Source organism: Mustelus asterias, chromosome 19 (assembly GCF_964213995.1).
Source record: "Mustelus asterias chromosome 19, sMusAst1.hap1.1, whole genome shotgun sequence".
Taxonomy (NCBI): Eukaryota; Metazoa; Chordata; class Chondrichthyes; order Carcharhiniformes; family Triakidae; genus Mustelus; species Mustelus asterias.
The window spans coordinates 14,377,367-14,403,630 of NC_135819.1; the positions used below are offsets into that span (position 1 = coordinate 14,377,367).

The 26,264-nt window shown below is 50.0% G+C and overlaps 2 protein-coding genes and 1 long non-coding RNA gene across 5 annotated transcripts in view; 2 read left to right on the plus strand and 1 right to left on the minus strand.

Annotated features, from left to right (window-relative positions):
* LOC144507797 (uncharacterized) overlaps window positions 1-26,264 on the plus strand; it is a 266,778-nt gene that overhangs the window by 32,143 nt on the left and 208,371 nt on the right. The gene's annotated exons all lie outside the window — the stretch shown is intronic.
* Window positions 1-26,264, plus strand: part of trir (telomerase RNA component interacting RNase) — a 76,716-nt gene that overhangs the window by 26,202 nt on the left and 24,250 nt on the right. The window lies entirely within an intron of this gene.
* On the minus strand, window positions 454-24,850 carry rnf11a (ring finger protein 11a). Of its 3 annotated transcripts, none has more exons than XM_078235091.1 (3): window positions 24,551-24,850; window positions 10,998-11,167; window positions 454-6,731 (listed from the first exon to the last, which is right to left on the minus strand). In XM_078235091.1, the coding sequence occupies exons 1-3, from the start codon at window positions 24,713-24,715 to the stop codon at window positions 6,599-6,601; spliced, it is 468 nt and encodes a 155-aa protein (XP_078091217.1). In that variant the 5' UTR covers window positions 24,716-24,850; the 3' UTR covers window positions 454-6,598. The 3 variants fall into 3 exon arrangements, with proteins under 3 accessions (XP_078091217.1, XP_078091216.1, XP_078091218.1); XM_078235090.1 differs by having other exon boundaries at window positions 454-7,483; XM_078235092.1 differs by lacking the exon at window positions 24,551-24,850 and adding an exon at window positions 18,706-18,923 and having other exon boundaries at window positions 454-7,483.

Sequence of the window (26,264 nt, forward strand, 5' to 3'; positions counted from 1 at the left end):
CCTGTTCGGGTACACTGAGGGAGAACTTAGCACGGCCAATGCACCCTAACCAGCACCTCTTTCGGAGTGTGGGAGGAAACCGGACCACCCGGAGGAAACCCACGCAGAGACGGCGAGAATGTGCAAACTCCACACAGTGACGAAAGCCAGCAATCAAACCCGGATCCCTGGCACTGAGAGGCAGCAGCGCTAACCACTGTGCCAAGGAAGGAACCTTGACTAGCTGCTGCGTTGCATCTTGTACATGGGGGAGCATACTGCAGCGCTGGTGTGGAGGTGGTGGGTGCAGTAAGTATTTACGGTAGTGGTTGGGGTACCAATCAAGTGGATTGCTTTGTCTTGGATGGTCTTGAGCTGTTGTCAGGGCAAAACTCATCCAGAAAGTGCCCAAAGGCAATAGAAGGAACACACATCTCCGAGAGCAGTCCACCTCCAGCGCAATAACACCACAGACCTTGTAGAAATCAACTGTGTAGTTGATACTTTTATTTTCTTAAAAAATATACATACTTTTACATGATTTGTTACCAGCAGCTAGTTAAAAACTAACAAAAGTTATCATTTGTACTCAAAATAGAGCATTGGGCAGTTTCCAATAGCAACATCTTGACTGAAATGTGTTCAGGTTGATTTGGGTTACAAAAATGAATTTATGGGAACAGAAGTTGTCCGTGGCTGAGCCGAGGATCTTAAGATGTCAGTGGGGATTTTGATGCTTGTCGGTAGCAAGGGACTGTGTGTACATATTTTGCCACGTCCGTTGTCACACAAACAAAAACCAAGGCTCCTCACATTCAAATACAGACCCAGGATATCTCTGCCCACTGTGATGCAGACAATAATCGTGCAAGACAGCAGACAGGAAGAACTCGGGAAATACTAGGCGTCGTTGATGCAGAAAGCCTTTCGTGCAAATTAAGCAACCACTCTAACATTGTTATAAGGGCTTACTCTTTTGGTTGGGGTCGCGGTGTGTTCCCAGAGAGATTCTGACAAAGTACCTCCACCACAAATGGGGAAAGCTGCATCTATTCTCTCTCTCCTGCCTCTACACAAGATTTCTTGGACTAACACTGAAATGCAGTCTCCAGCCTTCGACACTCGGGGTTTACCCTGACTCAGGCGAGAGTCACTGCCTGCCATTCCAGAAAGGTGCGGACAATCCGTTTGGTTTATGCCCTTGAACAAGTTGCCTGATCAGTGCGAAAGTATTTCCCTGGGAGAGCAACCTCTGTAGATCACGCTGACCTTTTAGTTAACGGTCAGATCTGCAGAAACATGGGATGGCTGGCTTCTTCACCTGACGGCATAGCCCACCCACCCAACATTAAGGTCACCGACTCCACGGGCTTCCAAAAACTGTGCATTATTGACTATAAAAGCGCTTTTAAATGTTTGCACCCAGTATTCTCTCTCCTGGGCTATCACACGATACATGTTTAATCACTGCTGCCAATTCCCAGGCAAAGGTGAAAACTGTCATTCATATAACACGCCAGGTGTACATGTAGCAGTCAAACTCCTGTGACATTACAAACTCCCAAGTCCTATCTATAAGTAAAGGGAAGATGGAAAGTGGGGATCATTGAAGCACAGCTCACAGCCCCAATTCAATCCCCTTTATATAAAGTCCTGCCTTGTCTCCTCAGAGTCAGATTTCCATCATAAATTCCCGTGTTATAATGGAAATATGGGTGTGCTACATTGGCAGATATAATTTCTGACACGCTAAACAAACCGCTGCCCTCCTTAAGTATTGCACCTGACCCACTTCAGTCTCACAATCTGGATGGTTAGTTACACGGAATTCCCTCTTTTCATCTCTTCCCCTCTCCGGGGAACAACCCAGGCATCATCCTCCCTGCCCAACAGACGAGTCAACCCGACGTTGCTCCCTCCAACTTAGCGGGGTAAGATTAGATTTATCTTAAAAGCCAACAATCTGCTCCCTCACACTGCATATATATATATAGCAAGACTCCAAAATCAAACAGCCACAAACTTTAATCACATGATATAGTGCAATCCTAGAGACAGTTCAGTCTGTAACAAGATGTGGCAGTGTGCATGGGTTAAAGAGCACTTGCAAGGTTTGCCCCACCGTTGACCAATAAAGGCATCACTTGGTATAACACTTAGCCAGAGTCCAGTCACAGAATTCATTATCGGTTAGTTAATAAGTTGATCCCAGTTAAGGGATGTGTTAGGAGTGCTGTAATTAAACAAGGGGGTGACAGCCATTTCGGGCTGAATTTTAGTGCCCCCCCCCCCGTTTTGTTTTGACATGGAGGTGCCCTGAGATCTCCCATGTACCTCTCCAGGTGGTGTTTACCACCTCTGATGTTTTGCAAAGCCCTAAAAATAGCAGCCTGACCCACTGAAATGAGGACCTTCATTTCACAGCACCCCCCTCCCCAAAGTCAGACCCCCCTCGAGTCAGTGCTTGAAGGGGATCTTTTGGGTAGAGTCCCCGGCAGAAGCTCCGGGTTCAACTCCCACCCCAGGGGTTGATGGCCAAGGAAGGTGCGTTTGTAACACGACCAAACGGGTGATTTATCAATCTGTAAATTCTTCCCACACGCTTATGGCAGGCAGTAACAAGAGAGTCTCCTGGTCAGCCATGTGGAGTAGCCCACCGCTATCCCACCCAACTTTCCAAGGCTGCTGACCTGTTCCAGGAACGAACGAGCCATGGAAACACACATAGGCAATGCGAATGCCAACAGTCTGCACATGGGGATATCTCATGAGGTCAAATATCCTAGAATCCCTACAGTTCAGAAGAAGCCATTCGGCCCATCATGTCTGCACCAACTCTCGGACAGAGTATCTTCCCCAGGTCCTCTTCCCCCACCCCTACCGCTGTAACCCCACACACATTTAGCATGGCTAATCCATTTAACCTAGTAAGAAGTCTCACAAAACCAGGTTAAAGTCCAACAGGTTTATTTGGAATCACGAGCTTTTGGAGCGCTGCTCCTTGAGTCATGTGATGAACCTGGTGTTGTGAGACTTCTTACTGTGCCCACTCCAATCCAACGCTGACATCTTCACCCCGTTTAACCTACACATCTAAAGGGGCAATTTAGGATGGCCAATCCCATCTAACCTGCACATCTCCGAACACCAAGGGGCTATTTAGCATGGCCAATCCACCTAACCCGCACATCTTTGGGACTGTGGAAGGAAACCAGAGCACCCAGAGGAAACCCACGCAGACACTGGGAGAACTCCACAAAGTCACCCAAGGCCGGAATTGAACCCGGGTCCCTGACACTGTGAGGCACTAAGTGCTAACCACTGTGCCGCCATGGTGAGGTAAGAGGGCAGTCATTACCAGTGCAATCAGACCCCAGTCTGAGTCAGCTTCAGATGAGAGGAGAGATACTTTCCAAACAGAAATCAGCTCTAACCAATGTTAATTTGTGACTGCTTTGACTCTTAAATAGCTGAGACATTTAAACATTCAACATATGAGCCCTCTGAGTGCCAATGGTACAGTGTGATAATAGCCTGCAGTGTTAACTCTTCAGTTAACACCTTCCTTAAAACAGAAGTAGTTTAGATAAATATATGTCAGACTGTGCAATTTGAACCCAAAGAGGTTTCATTCACTCACATCCCTCCCCAGGCAACATAGGAATAGGAGGCCATTCAGCCCCTCAAGACTGTTCTGTCATTCAACAAGGTCATGACCTGTGATCCAACTCCATCTACCCACCCATGTTAGCCCCATATCGTTTTAATACTTTTGGCTAACACACACACACACCTATCAATCTCAGTTTCAAAAAATTAACAGTTGATCATAGAATCCCTATGGGGCAGAAAGAGGCCATTCGGCCCATCGAGTCTGTACTGACAACAATCCCACCCAGGCCCTATCCCTACAACCACATGTTTTTACCCTGCTAATCTCCCGATACCAAGGGGCAATTTAGCATGGCAAATGCACCTAACCTACACATCTTTGGACTGTGGAGAGGAAACCCATGTGGACACGGGGAGAACTTGCAAACTCCACACAGTCACCCACGGCCAGAATTGAACCCGGGTCCTTGGCGCTGTGAGACAGCAGTGCTAACCACGGTGCCAATCAAGCATCAATTGCTGTTCGAGGGAGAGTGTTCCTAATTCCCACTACCATTTGTATGTATAAGTGTTTCCCAATTTCGTTCCTGCAAGCAAAAGAGGAAATACTGGAAAACCTCAACAGGTCTGGCAGCATCTGTAAGGAGGGAAAAGAGCTGACATTGAGTCCAGATGACCCTTTGTCAAAGCTTTGAAGCTGCCGGGCCTGCTGAGATTTTCCAGCATTTTCTCTTTTGGTTCCAGATTCCAGCATCCACAGTAATTTGCTTTCATTCCTGCAAGGTCTGGCTCCCAAGTTTTAGACAAGAATTCCCCAAGTTAGTGACTTAGGCCAAATCTGTAAATAAATAAGGCTTCCCCAGGGTAGAGCCAGACAGAGCAGGAAGGTGCTGGCTTCAATCACTGTGCAGGGTTGATGGCTCTCAGTTGAGATTAACACTGTTGACCTTTCTGAATTCTGCTGGTCTCCCAAAATTAAGGGCTAGTTGCCAGAAAGCTGCTGCAACTTGGAGGGGGCGGGGGGGGGGGGGGGGGGGGGGAAATCATAGAGTGTTTTTCATTTTCTATTAACTTTCTCTTAATAGTTGTAAAAATATTGGAAATGGGGGAAGAAGCTGTTTGTTGGGTAATTCTTGACTGGATGTCAAAGACCCAATGAGATCTTGAGGCGCAGTGAGTAGCATGCCTGCCTCTGAGCCACAGTAACGTGTTCGAGCCCACCCCAGGACTTGGTGGCCATGGAAGGCGTGTAGCTAACACATCCAAACAGGTTGATTATCAGTTTGAAAACACACACCAATGGCAGGCGGTGAGAGCAGGAGGGATCCATGGTCAGCCATGTGATGGAAAGAACATTGGCGTCCCTATCCATAGCTCCAGGCTACAACATGCATGTCAAAGTACATGTTACCAAAGCAACACAAGACTCTTCTGGGTGAATTGTAACTCCCCCCCCCCCCCCCCCCCCCCACCTACCACCACCATTAAAGACTCTTATTTGCATTCCACTTGGCAGGGGAAGGCAGGTCCCCATGAGGAGAGAGAGGGACTACCAAAGACAGGGGCGATGTGCTGATACCTTCTGGCTTGGCAACCTGATTGGGAAATACTGCAATCTGGACACTATTCCAGCATTAGGGATTGGATCGCAATCCAATCACCCCTCCGCTTGACTGAAGGGCAGGATAAGGCCCAAAATCTTGTCAAATTCCCCGCTGTGTCCACGATACAACCTCGTGCTTGAAGGCAGACAATTGGAGTATGACAAGGAAGAGCAGCAATCATCCTTGGGCAGCCCAGTAGATGGCACCAAGTTACAAAGGCACCAGATTCAACAGGCCCGCGGAAGGACTGCATTTAAACACTTAAAAACGGTATACAAAAAATAAAACTACAGCGCCGAGAATGAATGGAACTAAATCAGCAGGTCTACCAAAGAACCAACACAGGCATAAAGGGCCAAATGGCCTCCATCTGCACTGCAACATTGGATTATTCTATTCAACTGCTATTTGGTTCATTAGAGTGCACTAAATTTCAAGAAATCTTGACACTTGAGCACTTTGAGTGTAAGCTCTCTCCGGTAAAGATTAAAGTGCTGAGAGATTGAATGGAAGTCCTTCTAGTCAAAGCTTCTCAAAGGCTAAGTGGTTGGTGGGGGTGGGGGGGGTGGTCATTGCCTTATTTCGCATGTTATTATTGACTGACGGAGGAACTTCACTAGCTCTCTGGTCGACGACAGCCTGCCTCTGACAAATGCCCTAGTTCCCGTCCCAGGGTAGCCTCGGCAATTTCCCCACCCACCCAAACATACAACAGTGCAGGGAAACTCACGGGGGGGGGGGGGGGGGCTCCACAAAGCACTTCACGCCCAGCTGACCGGAATCAGGATTCCAGCAGCAACCCTGACGGGTGAAAAGCTGCCACCCAGCGCCCACCACGGGACCCGGCAGACTCAGTGGTTTTAAAAAGTGAACACTAACCAGGGCCATCCCTGTGCTGTCTCGCTTATCCAACCCCCTCACGCGGCGGTCTCAGAAGAGGTTGTGTTTGAAACTCAGCTCCCTCAGCACCTCGGACAGCGTGAACCCCTGTCATTCCAGCGACTGCTGGACAAGTTGAGGTTCGGCTGAGGAACGAAGTGGGCACAGAAACGATCACCAAACCACACACCTGGCTGGGAAATGTATCAGCCGTTCCTTCACTGTCGCTGGGTCAGAATCCCGGGCCTCCCGCCCCAACAGTGGGTGTACCACATGGACTGCAGAAGGCAGCTCACCACCACCTTCCCAAGGGAAATCAGGGGTGGGAAATAAATGCTGGATTAGCCAGCGACGCCCATCAATTAATTTAAAGAAAAAGATACACCCTCTTTCTCTTCCCCAATCCCTCGCCGAATGGTTTAATGACTTGCCGACGCTCTCTCTCGGGACACTACTGAGCCTCGGAGGGAGAGAGGGGCTCGAGACGCAACGTGTGCCCTTTGTTTCCACGGCAGAATCATCTCCTACCCTGACCACTTCCAGTCCCAAACCTGCACCCCGCGAGGCACGAGACAGCTGCCATTACTTCCTAAATCACAGCACGAGGCGACAGGCACCTCGCGAGAACCTCGATGCAAAAGCAAAGGAAAAATCCATCTGAAAAGTCAAAAAAAAAACGTACGAAAAGAATAAAAGCTTTTCGGCTCCATCTCCCAGTTAGCAACACAGTTGTGTGTGTGTCCCTGTGTGCGTGTCCCTGTGTGCGTGTCCCTGTGTGCGTGTCCCTGTGTGCGTGTCCCTGTGTGCGTGCGCGTGTGTGTGCGTCTGTGTCTGTCTGTGTGCGCGCGCGTGTGTACGCCTGTGCACGTGTGGGGGTCTGGGAGCAGAGTGGTTAATACTGCGCGTGTAGAGAAAGCTAAAACACCTGTTGTGCTGTTAGAGTGGGACTACTGCCCCCACTTTGGTTTTAATCACTTCCCTTTCAGCCAGTTAGTGTTAAGTAGAAGATTTGGCCAATTGACGGTTTTCCCAGTTGGAGAAATGCACTGTCTGGTACACACCTAAAAGCTATGGTTTATCTAGTGAGACGGCAGGATATTTCTTTGGTCTTGGTGAGTGCACGGTTCTTCCCCCCACACCCCCCTCCCCCCTCCTCCACATTATTTCTTTCCCTCTTTTTTTTTTGGCAGCAAGACATTCAAAGTGCAGTGTGAGGCTCGGCGAGGCCGGGTTTAAGTCAGTTGGTCTCGTAGGACGAGAGCAAAGCCGCATCGACGGGTTCCATACACGAAGGACACGTGAAGGACCTCATGAGCCACTCGTCAATGCATTCCATGTGGTATATGTGCATGCATGGCAGAAACCGGATCGGATCGCCATACGCAAAGTCCATCATACAGATCACACACCTAGGAGGGGGAAAAGGAACACAAAGCACAGGTTTAAATGGTGCAACGTTACCATAAAGGGGCAGCAAAGGATTAGGGAAACCCGGGGGGGGATTCGCATACACATGTTTTTGCAGGTGGCAGAAAGGATGGTTTAAAAATACAAAATATGAGGATGCAGATGGCTGAACTGTAGAACGTTATGGTCTACCTTTATAAATCACTGGTTGGATCTCTGCTGGAGTGCTGCACCCAGTCCAGTGGGGTGGCACAGTGGTTAGCACTGCTGCCTCACAGCGCTAAGGACCCAGGTTGGGTCACTGTCTGTGCGGAGTCTGCACGTTCTCCCCGTGTCTGCCTGGGTTTCCTACGGATTCTCTGGTTTCCTCCCACAGTCCGGAAGATGTGCTGCTTAGGTGCAATGGCCATGCTAAATTCTCCCTCAGTGCACCCGAACAGCTTTAGGTTTATTGGTTAGTGTCACAAGTAGGCTTACAGTAACGCTGCAATGAAGTTACTGTGAAAATCCCCTAGTCGCCATACTCTGGCACCTGTTTGGGTAACACTGAGGGAGAATTTAACGCGGCCAATGTGCACCTAACCAGCACATCTTTCGGACTGTGGGAGGAAACCATAGCACCCGGAGGAAACCCATGCAGACACGGGGAGAATGTACAAACTCCGCATAGGCAGTGATCCAAGCCGGGAATTGAACCCGGGTCCCTGACGCTGTGAGGCAGCAGCGCTAACCACTGTGCCACCCAAGTGGGGGCGATCAAATGGGCATGACTAATGGTGCAACTAATCTTTTAAAGAGCTGGCAAAGGAAGGATAGCTAACACAGTCTCCTTCTGTACTGTACGATTCTATGTATTGATTTTCTCCTGGACGGAGTGTCTTGTAACGAATGTGTACACCCTGCCGGTGCTCCAGGGAGGCCAATTAGCAACCAGAGCAGTAAAGGTGCTGCAAGGCCAAACTTCCAGGCTGACCACCAGCTAATCCCTCTCCAGTGTTAGGCAAGTGGGAAACCAGAGTGTCACACTCTGGCCACCTTCCCTGTTTGCTCTTTACCCAAAAACTAATCACAGTGCAGGGCAGAAATATATTAGATGTGATCAAAATGGAGTATAGAACTGCTGACGTGCCTGTGAATAATGATCACTGGGGCAAAGAACCGAGGGGGGAAAGGTTCACCTTAGTAACAGTTAGCAGGAGGAGAGAACACTAACAAGTGAACAGTTAATCATAGAATCATCATAGAAACCCTACAGTACAGAAAGAGGCCATTCGTCCCATCAAGTCTGCACCGACCACAATCCCACCCAGGCCCTACCCTCATATCCCTACATATTTTACCCGCTAATCCCTCTAACAGACGCACCTCAGGACACTAAGGGGCAATTTTAGCATGGCCAATCAACCTAATCCGCACATCTTTGGAGTGTGGGAGGAAACCGGAGCACCCGGAGGAAACCCACGCAGACACGAGGAGAATGTGCAGACTCCACACAGGCAGTGACCCAAGCTGGGGATCAAACCCAGGTCCCCGGAGCTGTGAAGCAACAGTGTTAGCCACTGTGCTACCGTGCTTCTATTTCTGCGCACTTGAAGTTACTGATACAACACTGCCTGCTGTAAACAGGAGCAACAGGATACAGAGATGTGACTTGGAAAATTTGTTTCCCCGTTCTTGACCATAGACTTGTGCTCGATCAGATGGCAGAGATCTCCCACCCATCTCCCCCCCTCCTCCCCCAACATCTTCATCTGTCACAGCTTACCCTCTGATTTCAGCTTCTCTGCCGTTTGGCCATTCACATCTTTAAAGGGAATGTACGAGGCAAGTTTTTTTTTTTACACAGAGGGTGGTGGGTGCCTGGAACACGTTGCCGGGGGAGGTAGTGGAAGCAGATACGATAGTGACTTTTAAGGGGCGTCTTGACAAATACATGAATAGGATGGGAATAGAGGGATATGGTCCCCGGAAGGGTAGGGGGTTTTAGTTCAGTCGGGCAGCATGGTCGGTGCAGGCTTGGAGGGCCGAAGGGCCTGTTCCTGTGCTGTAATTTTCTTTGTGTTCTCTCTATGGGCTGCCATTAGCAGCCTTTCCCCTGGTTTCTGTGGCTATGACTCATCTTTCATTCCCTCATCTTGCAGTATAAATATCGCCCACTTCCTAGAACCATACCATAGAAAATTACAGCTCAGAAACAGGCCTTTTGGCCCTTCTTGTCTGTGCCGAACCATTTTGTGCCTAGTCCCACTGACCTGCACTTGGACCATATCCCTCCACACCCCTCTCATCCATGAACCCGTCCAAGTTTTTCTTAAATGTTAAAAGTGACCCCGCATTTACCACTTTATCCGGCAGCTCATTCCACACTCCCACCACTCTCTGCGTGAAGAAGCTCCCCCTAATATTCCCTTTAAATTTTTCTCCTTTCACCCTTAACCCATGCCCTCTGGTTTTTTTCTCCCCTAGCCTCAGCGGAAAAAGCCTGCTTGCATTCACTCTATCTATACCCATCAAAATCTTATACACCTCTATCAAATCTCCCCTCAATCTTCTACGCTCCAGGGAATAAAGTCCCAACCTATTCAATCTCTCTCTGTAACTCAGCTTCTCAAGTCCCGGCAACATCCCTGTGAACCTTCTCTGCACTCTTTCAATCTTATCTACATCCTTCCTGTAACTAGGTTCAGGTAACATCCTTCCTATGCCTTTTAGCTTTGCCAAAGGGTCATCTGGACTCGAAACGTCAGCTCTTTCCTCTCCTTACAGATACTGCCAGACCTGCTGAGATTTTCCAGCATTTTCTCTTTTGGCAGAGATCTCTCTGGCACATTGCCCAAGTCACAGCACCTCACGTGCCAGTCTGGACAATCGGCAGACTATTTGACCATGAAGGCGCCGCACCCAAAACGGGATCCTATCCTCACTCAACACCCATGTACATGCATTTTCCTTCGCATTATGAACAGAGCAGAGACCTCAGCTGGATGTCCCCCCCCCTCCCTATCGCAGGTTCTGAGTGAGTCTCACCCTCCCTGTTAAAATCAGGTACAAAATCGGGCACCGAACCTGGGATCCGCCGAGTCCACATTGCTCAGTATCACACCGGGAAGAGGACCAATCCACTAAGTGACCGGGGAATATTCACAAGCTATTAATTAAGGGCTCATTTTAAGTGTGAAACATGCAGAACTGAAAGCCATTCTGCCCGTCGTACTTCTGCTAGCTCTCTGAAAGAGCTATCCGGTTAGTCCCATTTGCCTGCTCTTTTCCCACAGCCCTGCAGATTTCTCCTTTTTAAGTATATACCCTCTTTGAAAGGCAGGGCATTCCAGATCATGACAAGTGACTGTGTAAAGGAAATTCCCCAAGTCTGCTCGCTGGAATATTTTGAACCTGGGTCCCCTGACGCTCCCGTCAGCGAGAACAGTTTCTGTCCATCCACTCAAGCAGAAGCCCACCTTAGGAGAGCATAACCATAGTATCCCCAGCTCCCTTTTCCAACACACTCATACTCACTCCTTGATCTTTTTGTTCTGGCTGTCCTTGCCTAGGTCAAAGCTGCCTTTGGGAAGATGTTGGATCAGGCCAAGTCTCTGTGCTATTCGGATCTGTTCTTCCTCTGTCAGCTGAGTTGCCAGGCGGGTTTGACTGGGCGTTGGGTGATAAACCGGAATCTGCACCTGTTCCTGAAATGCACGCAATTCATTTGTTAGGGGATAATCACTGCGGTATACAACAAGATTGCCAACATTCACTCATTCGCACAGTGGCAGCAGTGTGTATCACCTACAAGATGCACTGCAGCAACTCACCAAGGCTCCTTTGACAGCATCTTCCAAACCTGTGACTTCTACCATCTAGCAGATACATGGGGACACTACCACCTCTGCAATTTCCCCTCCAAGACACTCACCATTCCTGACTTGGAAACATATCACCGTTCCTTTACTGTCACTGGGTCAAAATCCTGGACCTCCTTCCCTAACAGCACTGTGGGTGTACCCGTGTGAGCAGCACAATGGCACAGTGGTTAGCACTGCAGGGACTCGGGTTCGATTCCCAGCTTGGGTCACTGTCTGTGCGGAGTCTGCACGTTCTCCCCGTGTCTGCGTGAGTTTCCTCTGGGTGCTCCAGTTTCCTCCCAGAGTCTGAAAGACGTGCTGGTTAGGTAGGTGCATTGGCCGTGCTAAATTCTCCCTCAGTGTACCCGAACAGGCGCTGGAGTGTGGCCACTGGGGGATTTTCACAGTAACTTCATTGCCGTGTTAATGTAAGCCAACTTGTGACACTAATAAATAAACTTTAAACACTTAAAACCTATAAATGGATTTTTTTAAAAGCACGAGGGGTATCACGGTGGCACAGTGGTTATCACTGCTGTCTCGCAGTGCCAGGGACCCAGGTTCAATTCCCAGCTTGGGTCACTGTCTATGCGGAGTCTGCACATTCTCCCCGTGTCTGCGTGGGTTTCCTCCGGGTGCTCCGGTTTCCTCCCACAGTCCGAAAGACGTGTTGGTTAGGGTGCATTGACCCGAACAGGCGCCGGAGTGTGGCGACTAGGGGAATTTCACAGTGACTTCATTGCAGTGTTAATGTAAGCCTTACTTGTGACTAATAAATAAACTTTAAACTTTAAAAGAATGAGGACTTTAGCATGGAGAGCTGTTGGGATCTGGAATGTTCTGCCTGAAAAAGGAGTTGGAAGGGTAATTGAAGATGAAGAATGTACAAGGTTACAAAGTGACAGCACCAGCACAATGGGCTGAGTGGCCTCCTTCAATGCTGCAAGTTTGTATGACTCTATGGTTGCAAGGCGGCAGCTCACTACCACCTTCTCGAAGACAATGAGGGATGGACAATAAATACTGGCCTTGCCAATGGCACTCGCACCCAACGAGCAAATAAAAAGATAAACAGGGATGGGGAAGCCCACTCTGCCATTGCTGAATTCCCCACTAACAACACCTTGGGAGGCATCATTGACCAAAAACAGAACTGGCCCAAGACGTACTGTGGCTACGAGAGCAGGTCAGAGGCTGAGAATTTGTCCAGAGAGTAACTCACCAAACCCTGTCCACAATCTACAAGGCACAAATCAAGAGTGTGATGGAATCCTCCAACAAAGCTCGACACCATCCAGGGCAAAGCAGCCGGCATGACTGACAACCACCTTCATTATCTGCTCACCCCACCACTGACGCACAATAGCAGCAGTGTGTACCATCTACAAGATGCACTGCAGCCACTCACCGAGACTCTTCCTCCTCCCAAACTCTCAACCTCTACCGCTGAGAAGGACAAGGGCAGCAGATGCATGGGAACACCACCACTTCCAAGTTCCCCTACAAGCCACTCACAATGCCAACTTGGAAGTATATGACTGGGTCAAAATCCTGGAACCCCCTCCCTAACAGCACGGTGGGTGCACCTACACCGCATTGGATTGCAGAGGTTCAAAAGGGTAGCTCACCAGCACCTTCTCAAGGGGCAACTGCAATTGGGCAAGAAATGCTGGCATTGGCAGCGATGCCCATTTCCTGTGAAAGAACTTTTTAAAAATACCTTCTACAGCGGGCACAGTCTGCTGGCACTATGTGCACGCTTGCACACACCCACCTACTGGTAACAAAGCAACTGCACCCCAAGGAGCACTCGGGGAAACCGGGTGAAATATCACAGAAACATTAAGCCAACAATTATACTCTGGAAACTCACCACTGTTTACCCAAACAATCAGAACTCAGGGCTCATAGTTAGATTGTCTGTTTGTCTAGATTGTCTGTCTGTGTGTGGAGTTTGCATGTCTCCCCGTGTCTGCGTGGGTTTCATAGAATCAAAAGCACGGAGACAGGCCCGTCGGCCCAAACTGGTCCATGCCGACCAAAATGTCCATCTAATCTAAACCCATTTGCCTGCATTTGGCCCATGTCCTTTCCTATCCACGAATCTGTCCAAATGCCTTTTAAATGTTGTCAATGTCCCTGCCTCAACCACTTCCTCCGGCAGCTCATTCCACACACGTACCACCCTCTGTGTAAAAACGTTGCTCCTCAGGTTTCCATTAATTCTCTCCCCTCTTAATCCTATGCCCTCTAGTTCTCAATTCCCCAACCCTGGGAAAAAGACTGAATGCCTTCACCCTATCCATACCTCTCATGATCTTATACACCTCTATAAGATCACACCTCACGCTCCAAAGACAAAAGTCCTAGCCTGTCCAATCACTCCCTATAACTCAGTCCCTCGAGTCCTGGTAACATCCTTGTAAATCTCTTCTGCACTCTCTCCAGTTTAATAACATCTTTCCTATAGTAAGGCGGCCAAAACTGAACACAATACTCCAGGTGCGACCTTACCAACGTCCTGTACAACTGCAACATGACTTCCCAACTTCTACACTCAATGCCCTGACTGATGAAGGCTAGCACGCCAAAAACATTCTTCACTGCCCTATCTACCTGTGACTCCACCTTTAGAGAACCATGCACCTGAACTCCAAAGTCCCTCTGTTCCACAATACTCCCCAAGGTCCTACCATTCACTGTGAAAGTCCTACCTTGATTTCTCTTTCCAAAATGCAACACCTCACACTTATCTGTATTGAATTCCATTTGCCATTTCTCAGCCCACTTCCCTGGCTGATCAAGATCCTGCTGCAATTTTTAATAACCTTTAAAGTAAAGTTTATTTATTAGTCACAACTAGGGCTTACATTAACACTGCAATGAAGTCACTGCGAAATTCCCCTAGTCGCCACAGTCCGGCGCCTGTTCGGGTCAATGCACCCTAACCAGCACGTCTTTCAGACTGTGGGAGGAAACCGGAGCACCCGGAGGAAACCCACGCAAACTTTCCTCCGGGTGCTCCGGTTTCCTCCCACAGTCTGAAAGACGTGCTGGTTAGGGTGTATTGGCCATGCTAAATTCTCCCTCAGTGTACCCGAACAGGCGCCAGAGTGTGGCGACTAGGGGATTTTCGCAGTAACTTCATTGCAGTGTTAATGTAAGCCTACTTGCAACACTAATAAATAAACTTCAAACTAGATTATAAATTCAGCAATATATAACTGAAAATGGTGTTTTAATAGACCTGTTAAATTACTCAACTGTGTTAACTAGGTCACTTTTTATTTAAATAAAGTGCAAGGCAGCAGAGAGAATGCACATTTAATTAACAGACTCTGAATAAAAGAGGAACATAAAAGTCACTTGTAGTGAAGTCATCACTTTCCTTTCACCATCGCCCTCCATACACTGTGCATGCCTCTCAGCTGTTCCAAGTTCTGGTTATAACACTTAGATAGCGATGGCATTAAGCAACTGGATTGTGACATCTTTATCCTGGGCACTGCTCTGAGTAAATGATGCTGCTTTTTTTTTTTGGAGATCCTATTCTTGTGCAACTCCCTGCTTCCCCAGCCCCTCCACCACACCCAGTTTCAGTACCCTCACAGAGCCAGGCTTTAAAGCAGCTCGCGTGCCCAGCTGTGGCTCGGTGGGTAGCACTCTCGCCTCTTGAGTCACAGAGTCAAGAGTTCAAGACCCACTCAAGAAACCTCAGCGCGTGAGCTTGACTGAAGTTCCCAGCACAGCTCTTAGAACCATAGCATCCTTACAGTGTAGGAGCCCAGTCGGCCCATCGAGTCTGCACCGACTCTCCGAAAGAGCATCTTATCCAGGCCTCCCACGCCACCACATTTACCATGGACAATCCACCTAACAGCTTTGAACTCTTAGGGGAATGCTGCACTGCCAGAGGTGCTGTCTTTCAGATAAGATAGTAAACCGAGATCTTGGCTAACTTTGAGTGAGTGGACAGGGAAGATCATGTAGCCACTATTTGAATAAAATATCTGAATTTGGAGTGAAGGGGACCGGAGAAGGCAAACGATGGCAACAGATAAGTGCTGGAAAAGGGTGGGGTTAGCACAGAGGCTTCCCTGTGGCCACTGGAGTCAGCATTTGCTGTGGTTCACTTATAGTCATTAAAACCCAAATTAAAATTGCAAGCCTACATGTGACACTAAAGGATTTATAGGATCAAAAGAAACCAGAGTGTATTTTGCGTGTATTCTGGATGGCACGGTGATACAGCGCCAGAGACCAGCATTGTATTCCCAGCTTGGGTCCCTGTCTGTGTGGAGTTTGCACATTCTCCCCGTGTCTGCGTGGGTTTCCTCCAGGTGCTCCGGTTTCCTCCCACAGTCCAAAGATGTGCGGGTTAGGTGGATTGGCCAGGCTGAATTGCCCCTTAGTGGCAGGGGGATTAGCTAGGGTAAATGCATGGGGTTATGGGGATAGGGCCTGGGTGGGATTGTGGTCGGTGCAGACTCGATGGGCCTAATGGCCTCCTTCTGCACTGTAGGGATTCTATGATTCTAAAATTGACCAAACCTTGCAGCAGGTTTAGAACTCTGGTTTAAGAACGTGTGTGTAAAGCACTGCATCATTCGATTCTCTCAACCATCCCCATTCCCCTCCTAACAGCACTGTGGATGTACCTACACCACATGGGTTGCAGTGGTTGAAGAAGGCAGCAGCTCATCACCACCTTCTCAGGTGTGGGCAATAAATGCTGGCCTAATCAGCGATGCCCACATCCTGGGGGTGGAGTGAAAGCGATCTGTGTCTATGAAGCAAATAGATTCAGACTACAGACACCAATACTGAAGCAAAGAGTAAGGTTGCTTTTGATATTCGGTGGCGTTCTGCTATTACCATGCTTAGTGCAAGCAGGGCAGAGAATAATTGACATCCACAATGCGCAACATTGCACATTCAAGGGTTAGTCACATATCTTCCTGAAATTACTCACTGCATCCCACTGTGGCAAAACAAACACAGCAACCAACAGCATCCAGTACAGCAAGAAGCATGTTGGGATTATTGGGCACCCCCCCAATGATGATTAGAGCCCTCGGGAGCCCACTCAGCAAGGTGACCTGCTGTGCCATCCCATCCAAGTCACTGAGTAGTACAGCACAAGAGGCCATTCAGCCCATGAGTATGTGCTGGCTCTTTCCAAGAGCAATCCAGTTAGTGCAAGAGAGTGGGACTTTCTCCATATCCCTGCCATTCTTTTCTCCTTCAAACTATTTATCCTACTGCCCCACAACGCCAGGGACCCGGGTTCAATTCCAGCCTTGGACAACTGTGCAGAGTTTGCACGTTCTCCCCGTGTCTGCGTTTCCTCCGAGTGCTCTGGTTGCATTCCACAGTGCAAAAACGTGCAGGTTAGGTGGATTGGCCAGGATAAATTGCCCCTTAGGTGTCCCAAGATATTTGGTTAGGGGGGGGATTAGCGGAGTAAATCGGTGGGGTTATGTGGTAAACCTGAGTAAGAGTCAGTGCAGACTCAATGGGCCGAGTGGCCTCCTTCTGCACTGTAGGGATTCTACGAATTCCTTTTCAAAGGATAGTATTGAATGGGTATCCACTGCCCCTTCAGGCAAGGCATTCCAAATCCTAACAACTCACTGCATAAAACAGGACTTTTCTTATGACACCTGTTCTTTTTTCAAATGCTAAATGATCCAGAGGCTTCAGTGGGCTATTAGGTGCAGGCATGAAAGGGCCTGTGCTCACTCAGCATTCTGCAGCTTACATCTCCCAGCAGGATAGGGGTTACTGGACAGCGATCAGGAGCAGGGATCTCAGGTAAATTCCACCACCCACAGATCCCACCACATCCAACCCAGAGGCTGGAAGACCAAATATCCTGCCCACCCCATTGGAAGGTCAGAGATTCAGGTCACCCTTTTGCCCACGTGGTTATTTTACCTGCCACTGCGGATTCAGTAATCACACAGATTTCTGAAAGCGGAAGGGCATGTTAGAAGGGTGGTGAAAAAGGCATATGGGACACTTGCCTTTATCAAACGAGGCACACATTACAAAAGCAGGGAAGTCATGCTGGAGTTGTATAGAACTTTGATGAGGCCACAGTACTGTGCACAGTTCTGGTCGCCACATTATAGGAAGGATGTGATTGTACTGGAGCGGGTGCAGAGGAGGTTCACCAGGATGCTGCCTGGGATGGAACATTTAAGTTATGAAGAGAGGTTGGGTAGGGCTTGGGTTGTTTTCGTTAGAGCAGAGAAGACTGAGGGGACGGACCTGATCGAGGTGTACAGGATTATGAGGGGCATGGACAGAGTGGATAAGGAGCTCAACGCAAACTGGAGGAACAGCATCTCATCTTCCGGCTGGGCACGTTACAGCCTTCCGGTCTCAACATCGAATTCAACAACTCCAGATGATTTGCTCCACCCCACCTCCACCCCTTTGTTTTCATTCTATTTTATTTAATGTTTTTTACTGTGTTCTCTACCTTTCATTTATTTTTTATTTCCTCCCACTCTTTTCCGCTACTTTACGGCCCTTCCCTTACCTTTTTTCCCCCCTTTACTTTTCCTTTTCTAAATCTTACCTCTGTCCCATCCATCCCCCTCCCCCAACATCTTCATTTTAGCTTCTCTGCCGTTTGGCCATTCACACCGTTTATTCTCTCTGTGGACTCCCATTAGTAGTCTTTTCCCCTGGTTTCTGCGGCTATGACTCATCTTTCATTCCCTCACTCTGCAGTATAAATATCTCTCAATTTCTATGCCTTTTAGCTTTGACAAAGGGTCGTCTGGACTAGAAACGTCAGCTCTTTTCTCTCCTTACAGATGCTGCCAGACCTGCTGAGATTTTCTCTTTTGGATAAGGAGCAGATGTTCCCCTTAGTTGAAGGGTCAGTCATGAGGGGGACACAAGTTCAAGGTGAGGGGCAGGAGATTTGGGGGGGATGTGAGGAAAAAGCTTTTTTACCCAGGTGATGGTCTGGAATGCGCTGCCTGGGAGGGTGGAGGAGGCGGGATGCCTCACATCCTTTAAAAAGTACCTGGATGAGCACTTGGCACGTCATAACATTCAAGGCTATGGGCCAAGTGCTGGTAAATGGGACCAGGTGCAAGGTCAAATGTCAGTGCAGACTTGATGGGCCGAAGGACCTCTTCTGCAATGTATAATTCCATGAATAACAATTCCTGAGGCAAAGCATGCCCACTGGCACAATATTCGCTCTGTATTCACGAATTTACACCACATATCGGATTTCACCTTATTAAAAGCTCATCATAAAAGCTTACAGCTGAATCTGCAAGTTCTGAAGTTGTCAATGCCGGCTGCTGTGAAAGTGGCTTCAGTAAACCCACCAGTCAAAGCGCTTATTTCTCACTTACTGTGCTCTGCTCTCTGTGAGCCCTTTTCCCTTTCTGCTCCTCCCGAATTCTGATCCCCTCTTTCTTATTCTCAGCCATGATGCGCTGTCTCCCTTTCTCACTAAGCCCGTGGCTTTTTCTCTCTCTCTTTGTGTGTCGTGCACTCTCTGGTCTTCACTGGCTTTACTGTCTCGACTCTCTGGTCTTCTATAAGCCTGCTGTTATTGTAGCAATCCTGTCTGCAAAAGAAAAGCCATACGGTGGTCAGTACTGGGGCTTGATGTTCTAAAGTGCAGAAACAACATCCTCTGCATAGTGAGCAGACTATATTTTCCCACATTTTGGGCAGTGTTACCCTCCTTACAGCAGTGGTACTCATGGCCCCAAGCCTCTATTTGCAGCACATCCGCATCGCCAAGGTCCAAGATGTTATTCGCAATGCTGCATCACCATAACTCTGCTCCAACCTTTCAGACCTCACCCCTGTAACTGCAACCATAGAAATCATAGAATCCCTACAGTGCAGAAGGAAGCCATTCGGCCCATCAAGTCTGCACCGACCACAATCCCACCCAGGCCCTACCTCCACATATTTACTGGCTAATCCGTCCAACCTACGCATCTCAGAACTCTAAGGGGCATTTTTTTTTAACCTGGCCAATCAACCTAACCCGCACATCTTTGGACTGTGGGAAGAAACCGGAGCACCCGGAGGAAACCCACACAGACACAAGGAGAATGTGCAAACTCCACACAGACAGTGACCCAAGCCGGGAATCGAACCCAGGTCCCTGGAGCTGTGAAGCAGCAGTGCTAACCACTGTGCTACCGTGCCGCCCCATAATAACCCTTTAATCTGTTAGAATCATAGAATCACTACAGTGCAGAAGGAGGCCATTCAACCCATCATGCCTGTACCAACAACAATCCCATCCAGGTCCTATCCCTGTAACCTCACGTATGTACCCTGCTAATCCCCCTGACACTAAGGGGCAATTTAGCACGGCCAATCAACCTAACCTGCACATCTTTGGAGTGTGGAAGGAAACTGGAGCACCCGGAGGAAACCCACGAGGACAGGGAGAGAATGTGCAAACTCCCCCGGGGTGCTCCAGTTTCCTCCTGCAGGTTAGGTGGATTGGCCATGGTAAATTTGCGGGGTTACGTGGATAAGTCGGGGGAGAGGGTCTGGGTAAGATTCTCTGCCAGAGAGTGGGTTCAGACGTGATGGGCTGAATGGCTGCTTGTGCACTGTAGGGATACTATGATTACTAGCTGTTAAGAAGTCACAGAACCAAAGCAAGCTGATGGAGTTAATCACTCTCAATCTGTCTGAAAAGTAGGACAGGCTCAAGGGGCTGAATGGCCTTCTTGTGTTCCTATGCTTCTCCCTTTCAATCACTTAACATCCTATTTACACAGAGAACAGCACAACAAGATGTTGCATATTTCCAAAGACATCAAATCAGCTAATTCTGATTGCTTGAGCTCCCAAACCCAACATCTGAAAGAAATACAAATGGAAAATGCCAGACCGTCCCCTATTCATTCCGCAGCATTCCCAGATCTGGTACTTGGGACAGGTGCAGATTAAAGTTCTAGCCACTCACTCCCAACAATATTGTTGAATGCCATTCTCAGACGCTTCCCTCATGCAAACGGTTAATCAACAGATGCGTTTGAAAGGAAAACTGGTAAGCACCCCGTGACGGAAGGAATAAAAAGCTACATTGAAAGAGCAAGAGGGAGAAAGGAATGAATAAGGAATAGGGCAGCATGGTTCACAGCAGTTAGCACTGCTGCCTTACAATGCCAGGCACCCGGGTTCAATTCCGGCCTCGGGTGACTACGTGGAGTTTGGGGGAGACGATGGCCCAGTGGTATTATCTCAAGACTATTAATCCAGAAACTCAACTAATGTTCTGGGGACCCAGGTTTGAATCCCGCCGCAGCAGATGGTGGAACTTGAAATTCAATAAAGAACATCTGGAATTAAGAATCTACTGATGATGACCGCGAAACCATTGTCAATTGTTGCAAAACCCCATCTGGTTCGCTAATGTCCTTTAGGGAAGGAAATCTGCCGTCCTTACCCGGTCTGGCCTACATGTAACTCCAGAGCCACAGCAATGTGGTTGACTCTCAACTGCCATCCAAGGGCGACTAGGGATGGGCAATAGATGCTGGCCCAGCCAGTGACGCCCATGTCCCACGAATTAATTTTTAAAAAGTGAAGTTCTGAGTTGAGCGCAGTTGATCTGACTGGATCGAGAATAAAATTAGGAAAGGTATCTTTCAGGATGTGTGCTTCCATTGCTCTGAATGGGAGAATTTGAAGAAACAAGAAACAGTAATTTATAAGGAATAAACCTTGAACCCACTTAGAACACCTGAATAATAACTCAGAAATGCAATGGAACTATTATAATTTCAGATATTCTCACCAGCATCTAGTTGCAGTAGTGTTCACGTCAATTTTTTTTTAACTAGACTAGAATCCCTACAGTGCAATTTGGCCCATCAAGTCTGCACTGACTCTCCGACAGAGCATCTTACCCCAGGCCCACCACCCACCCTATTCCCGGAACCCAATACATTTACCCACTAATCCCCCTAACCGTGGGACACTAAGGGTCAATTTAGCACGGCCGATTGTACAAGACGAAGGCATGTAAAATCACTGGCACCAAGGCACCCCTCCCTGATGAGCTCAATGCATTCTAAGCCCGTTTTGAGCAAGAGGTCAGCGAGAGTATGCCCTCCACCCTGGAAGCCTCGGATGGACTGGTATCCGAGGTCACCATTGCTGACTTCAGAGCAGCCTTCTCGAAGAACAACCCACGGAAAGCGACTGGCCCGGATGAGGTACCTGGACTCAGATCCTGCACAGACCAGCTGGCGGGGGTATTCACAGACATCTTCAGCCTCTCTATACAACAATCTGAGGTCCCTATCTGCTTCAAGATGACGACCATCATCCCGATACCTAAGAAAAGCCAGGCACTGTGCCTTAATGACTATCTTCCGATGGCTCTGACATCCATCATTATGAAGTGCTTCGAAAGGTTAGTCATGGCACAAATCAATTCTGGCCTCCCAGATAGGCGAATTGTAGTGGATCCAGGCTATCGCCACAACAGGTTCACAACAGACGCCATCTCCCTGGCCCTGCACTCAACCCTGGAACAGCTGGATAACAAGGACACCTGTGACAGACTCCTATTTATTGACTACAGCTCAACCTTCAACACCATTATTCCCACGAAACTCATCTGCAAACTCCGTGACCTGGGGCTCAGCTCCTCCCTCTGACTGGATCCTGAACTTCCTAACTCAGACCACAATCAGTAACGATAGGCAACAACACCTCCTCCACAATCATCCTCAACACCGGTGCCCCACAAGACTGTGTCCTCAGCCCCCTACTATGCTCCTTATACACCTATGACTGTGCAGCCAAATTCCCCTCCAACTCGATTTTCAAGTTTGCTGACAACCACCGCAGTGTGTCGGATCTCAAACAATGATGAGACAGAGTACAGGAAAGAGATAGAAAATCAGGTGAACTGGTGCGGTGACAATAATCTCTCCCTCAGTGTCAACAAAACGAAGGAGATTGTCATCGACTTCTGGAAACGTAGTGGAGAACATGTCCCTGTCTACATCAATGGGGATGAAGTAGAAATGGTCGGTCGGGAGATTCAAGTTTTTGGGTGTCCAGATCACCAACAACCTGCCCTGGTTCCCCCCATGCCGACACTATAGTTAAGAAAGCCCACCAACGTCTCTATTTTCTCAGAAGACTAAAGAGATTTGGCATGTCAGCTACAACTCTCACCAACTTTTACAGATGCACCATAGAAAGCATTCTTTCTGGTTGCATCACAGTTTGATACGACTCCTGCTCTGTCCTAAGACTGCAAGAAACTACAAAGGGTGGTGCACGAAGCCCAGTCCATCACTCAAACCAGCCTCCCACCTCCCACCCATTGATTCCGTCTATACTGCTCGATGCCTCGGCAAAGCAGCCAGCATACTTAAGGACCCCATGCACCCCGGACATTCTCTTCCACCTTCTCCCGTCAAGTCCGAGAACACATATCAACCGACTCAAGAACAGCTTCTTCCCTGCTGCCATCAGGCTTTTGAACGGACTTACCTCACATTAAGTTGACCTTTCTCTACACCCTAGCTATGACTGTAACACTACAATTCTGCACTCGCTCCTTTCCTTCTCTATGATTGGTATGCTTTGCCTGTATAGTGCGCAAGAAACAATACTTTTCATTGTATATTAATACATGTGACAATAATAAATCAAATCAAATCCAAATCCATCTACCTAACCAGCACCTCTTTCAGATTGTGGGAGGAAATCGGAGCACCTGGAGGAAACCCACGCAGACATGGGGAGAACGTGCAAAATCCACACAGAAAGTGGGAGCTTGCTGTGCACAACTCGGTTTCCTAAACTATACATATTACTGTGCCAAAAACACTGAAGTATTTAAGTACACCACTCCTCCTCACCCCCCCTCCTCACACCACACCCCCCTCCTCCTCACACCCCCCCTCCTCCTCGCCCCTCACACCCCCCTCCTCCTCCTCACACCCCCCTCCTCCTCCTCACACCCCCCTCCTCCTCCTCACACCCCCCCCTCCTCCTCACACCCCCCCCCTCCTCACACCCCCCCATCTCCTCTCCTCCTCACCCCCTCCACCTCACGCACCCCCCTCCTCACCCCCCTCCTCCTCCTCACCCCACCTCCTCCTCCTCACCCCACCTCCTCCTCTTCACCCCACCTCCTCCTCCTCACCCCACCTCCTCCTCACCCCCCCTCCTCCTCCTCACCCCCCCTCCTCCTCCTCACCCCCCCTCCTCCTCCTCACCCCCCCTCCTCCTCACCCCCCCTCCTCCTCACCCCCCCTCCTCCACACCCCCCCTCCTCCACACCCCCCCCTCCTCCTCCACACCCCCCCTCCTCCTCCACACCCCCCCTCCTCCTCCTCCACACCCCCCCTCCTCCACACCCCCCCTCCTCCTCCACACCCCCCCTCCTCCTCCACACCCCCCCTCCTCCTCCTCCACACCCCTCCTCCTCCTCCACACCCCCCCTCCTCCTCCTCACCCCCCCTCCTCCTCCTCACCCCCCCTCCTCCTCCTCACCCCCCCTCCTCCTCCTCACCCCCCCTCCTCCTCCTCACCCCCCCTCCTCACCCCCCCTCCTCCACACCCCCCCTCCTCCTCCACACCCCCCCTCCTCCTCCACACCCCTCCTCCTCCTCCACACCCCCCCTCCTCCTCCACACCCCCCCTCCTCCTCCTCACCCCCCCTCCTCCTCCTCACCCCCCCTCCTCCTCCTCACCCCCCCTCCTCCTCCTCACCCCCCCTCCTCCTCCTCACCCCCCCTCCTCCTCCCCCCCCCTCCTCCTCCTCCTCACCCCCCCTCCTCCTCCACACCCCCCTCCCCTCCCTCATACCCCCCTCCCCTCCCTCATACCCCCCTCCCCTCCCTCATACCCCCCCTCCCCTCCCTCATACCCCCCCTCCCCTCCCTCATACCCCCCCTCCCCTCCCTCATACCCCCCCTCCCTCATACCCCCCTCCCTCATACCCCCCCTCCCTCATACCCCCCTCCCCTCCCTCATACCCCCCTCCCCTCCCTCATACCCCCCCCTCCCCTCCCACCCCCCTCCCACCCCCCTCCCTCATACCCCCCTCCCCTCCCTCATACCCCCCTCCCCCATACCCCCCTCCCCACCCTCATATCCCCCCTCCCCACCCTCATATCCCCCCTCCCCACCCTCATATCCCCCCTCCCCACCCTCATATCCCCCTCCTCTCCCCCCTCCCCTCTAACCGACCTGGTGAAGCGCTGAATGCGGCGGCGGCAGCGCCAGTACCAAGCCCGGGCCCGCCTCCGAATCCGGGGCTCCGCCGCCGGCCGCGCCCGAGTCATTCAGCAGCGAGATGTCATCGCCCGTCTGCGACTTGAAGCAGTTGCCCATGTTTTTTTTGTTAAAGATCATAAAGCGCTCCCTGTCAGCAGCGGCGGCGGGTTGTTGTTGTTTATTCGGTTGTATATTTATTTATATCCCCGAGCGCCGCGCCGCCCCGCCGCCATTTTGTTTTTTTCCGCCTCTCCGACCTCGACCTCTCACACTAACCTGATTGATGATGGAAGAGGGGGCGGGTCGGCTAGATTTGACGGACGTTCGGTTTCACCCAATCGCCGGCTCTGCTCGACGACGCACGGACCAATGGAGAGAGAGAGAGGAGGGGGCGGGGCTTGTCTCGACGGTACACCCGAACTTGCTCGCTTGGGCTTTAATGGACAAGGGGGTGGGGCGATGCCGCTCTGCGCAGGCGCCAAGGAGGAAGAGAGGGAGAGGGCGGGGCCGGACGTCAGATTGACAGCGACAGCAGCCATTCACGGGCCTGCCCCGGCTCGGCCAATCAGCGCCGAGGGGAGGCGGGACCAGTCAGGGCGTGGGCTCAATGAATGGGGAAACGTCAGTGGTAATATTGGGCTGAGTATGCAATGTGGCTACCTGCTCAAAGTTGGGTGTAAAGGGGAGGTTGTGAAAGGCACTATATAAATGCAAAAGTTTTTCCCACACGCCTCCCCTAAACTTATTCCTTTCCCCTTGGGCGGCAGGGTAGCACAGTGGTTAGCACTGGAGCTTCACAGCTCCCAGGGACCTGGGTTCGAATCCTGGCTCGGGTCTCTGTCTGTGTGGAGTTTGCACATTCTCCCCGTGTCTGCGTGGCTTTCCTCCGGGTGCTCCGGTTTCCTCCCACAGTCCAAAAATGTGCGGGCTAGGTTGATTGGCCATGCTAAATTGCCCCTTAGTGTCCCGGGATGCATAGGTTAGAGGGGTTAGTGGGTAAATATGTAGGGATATGTGGATTGGGATTGTGGTTGGTGCAGACTCGATGGGCCGAATGGCCTCTTTCTGCACTGTAGGATTCTATTCTATGATTCTAAACTTGTGCCCCTTTTGTAGTCGACCCTTCTGTAACGATTTTAATCAGGCAATTGAGATTGATTAAACACAAGAACTTAAGGGAGGCGATGACCTAGTGGTATCATCGCTAGGCTGTTAATCTGGAAACTCAGGGACCCGGGTTCGAATCCTGCCACGGCAGGTGGTGGAATTTGAATTCATAGAACATAGAACAGTACAGCACAGAACAGGCCCTTTGGTCCTCGATGTTGTGCTGAGCTTTGTCCGAAACCAAGATCAAGCTACCCCACTCCCTATCATCCTGGTGTGCTCCATGTGTCTATCCAATAACCGCTTGAAAGTTCCTAAAGTGTCTGACTCCACTATAAGAAGTTTAACAACACCAGGTTAAAGTCCAACAGGTTTATTTGGTAGCAAAAGCCACACAAGCTTTCGAGGCTCTGAGCCCCTTCTTCAGGTGAGTGGATGACCCCCTCGGTTGCCCGTTGCTGGCCCTTAATCAGGGAATTCATATTCAAGCAAGCCTTAGATAGATAAATTTTTGAACAGTAAAGGAATTAAGGGTTATGGTGAGCGGGCGGGTAAGTGGAGCTGAGTCCACGAAAAGATC

Bases quoted from the DNA above. Each gene is read 5' to 3' on its own strand.
- rnf11a (XM_078235090.1), bottom strand. From the start codon at position 24,715: ATGATCTTTAACAAAAAAAACATGGGCAACTGCTTCAAGTCGCAGACG. The intron at 11,168-24,550 runs GTCGGTTAGAGG...CGTGCATTTCAG, and splicing joins CGCATTCAGCGCTTCACCAG to GAACAGGTGCAGATTCCGGT. The intron at 7,484-10,997 runs GTGAGTATGAGT...TCCCCCTCCTAG, and splicing joins CAGAACAAAAAGATCAAGGA to GTGTGTGATCTGTATGATGG.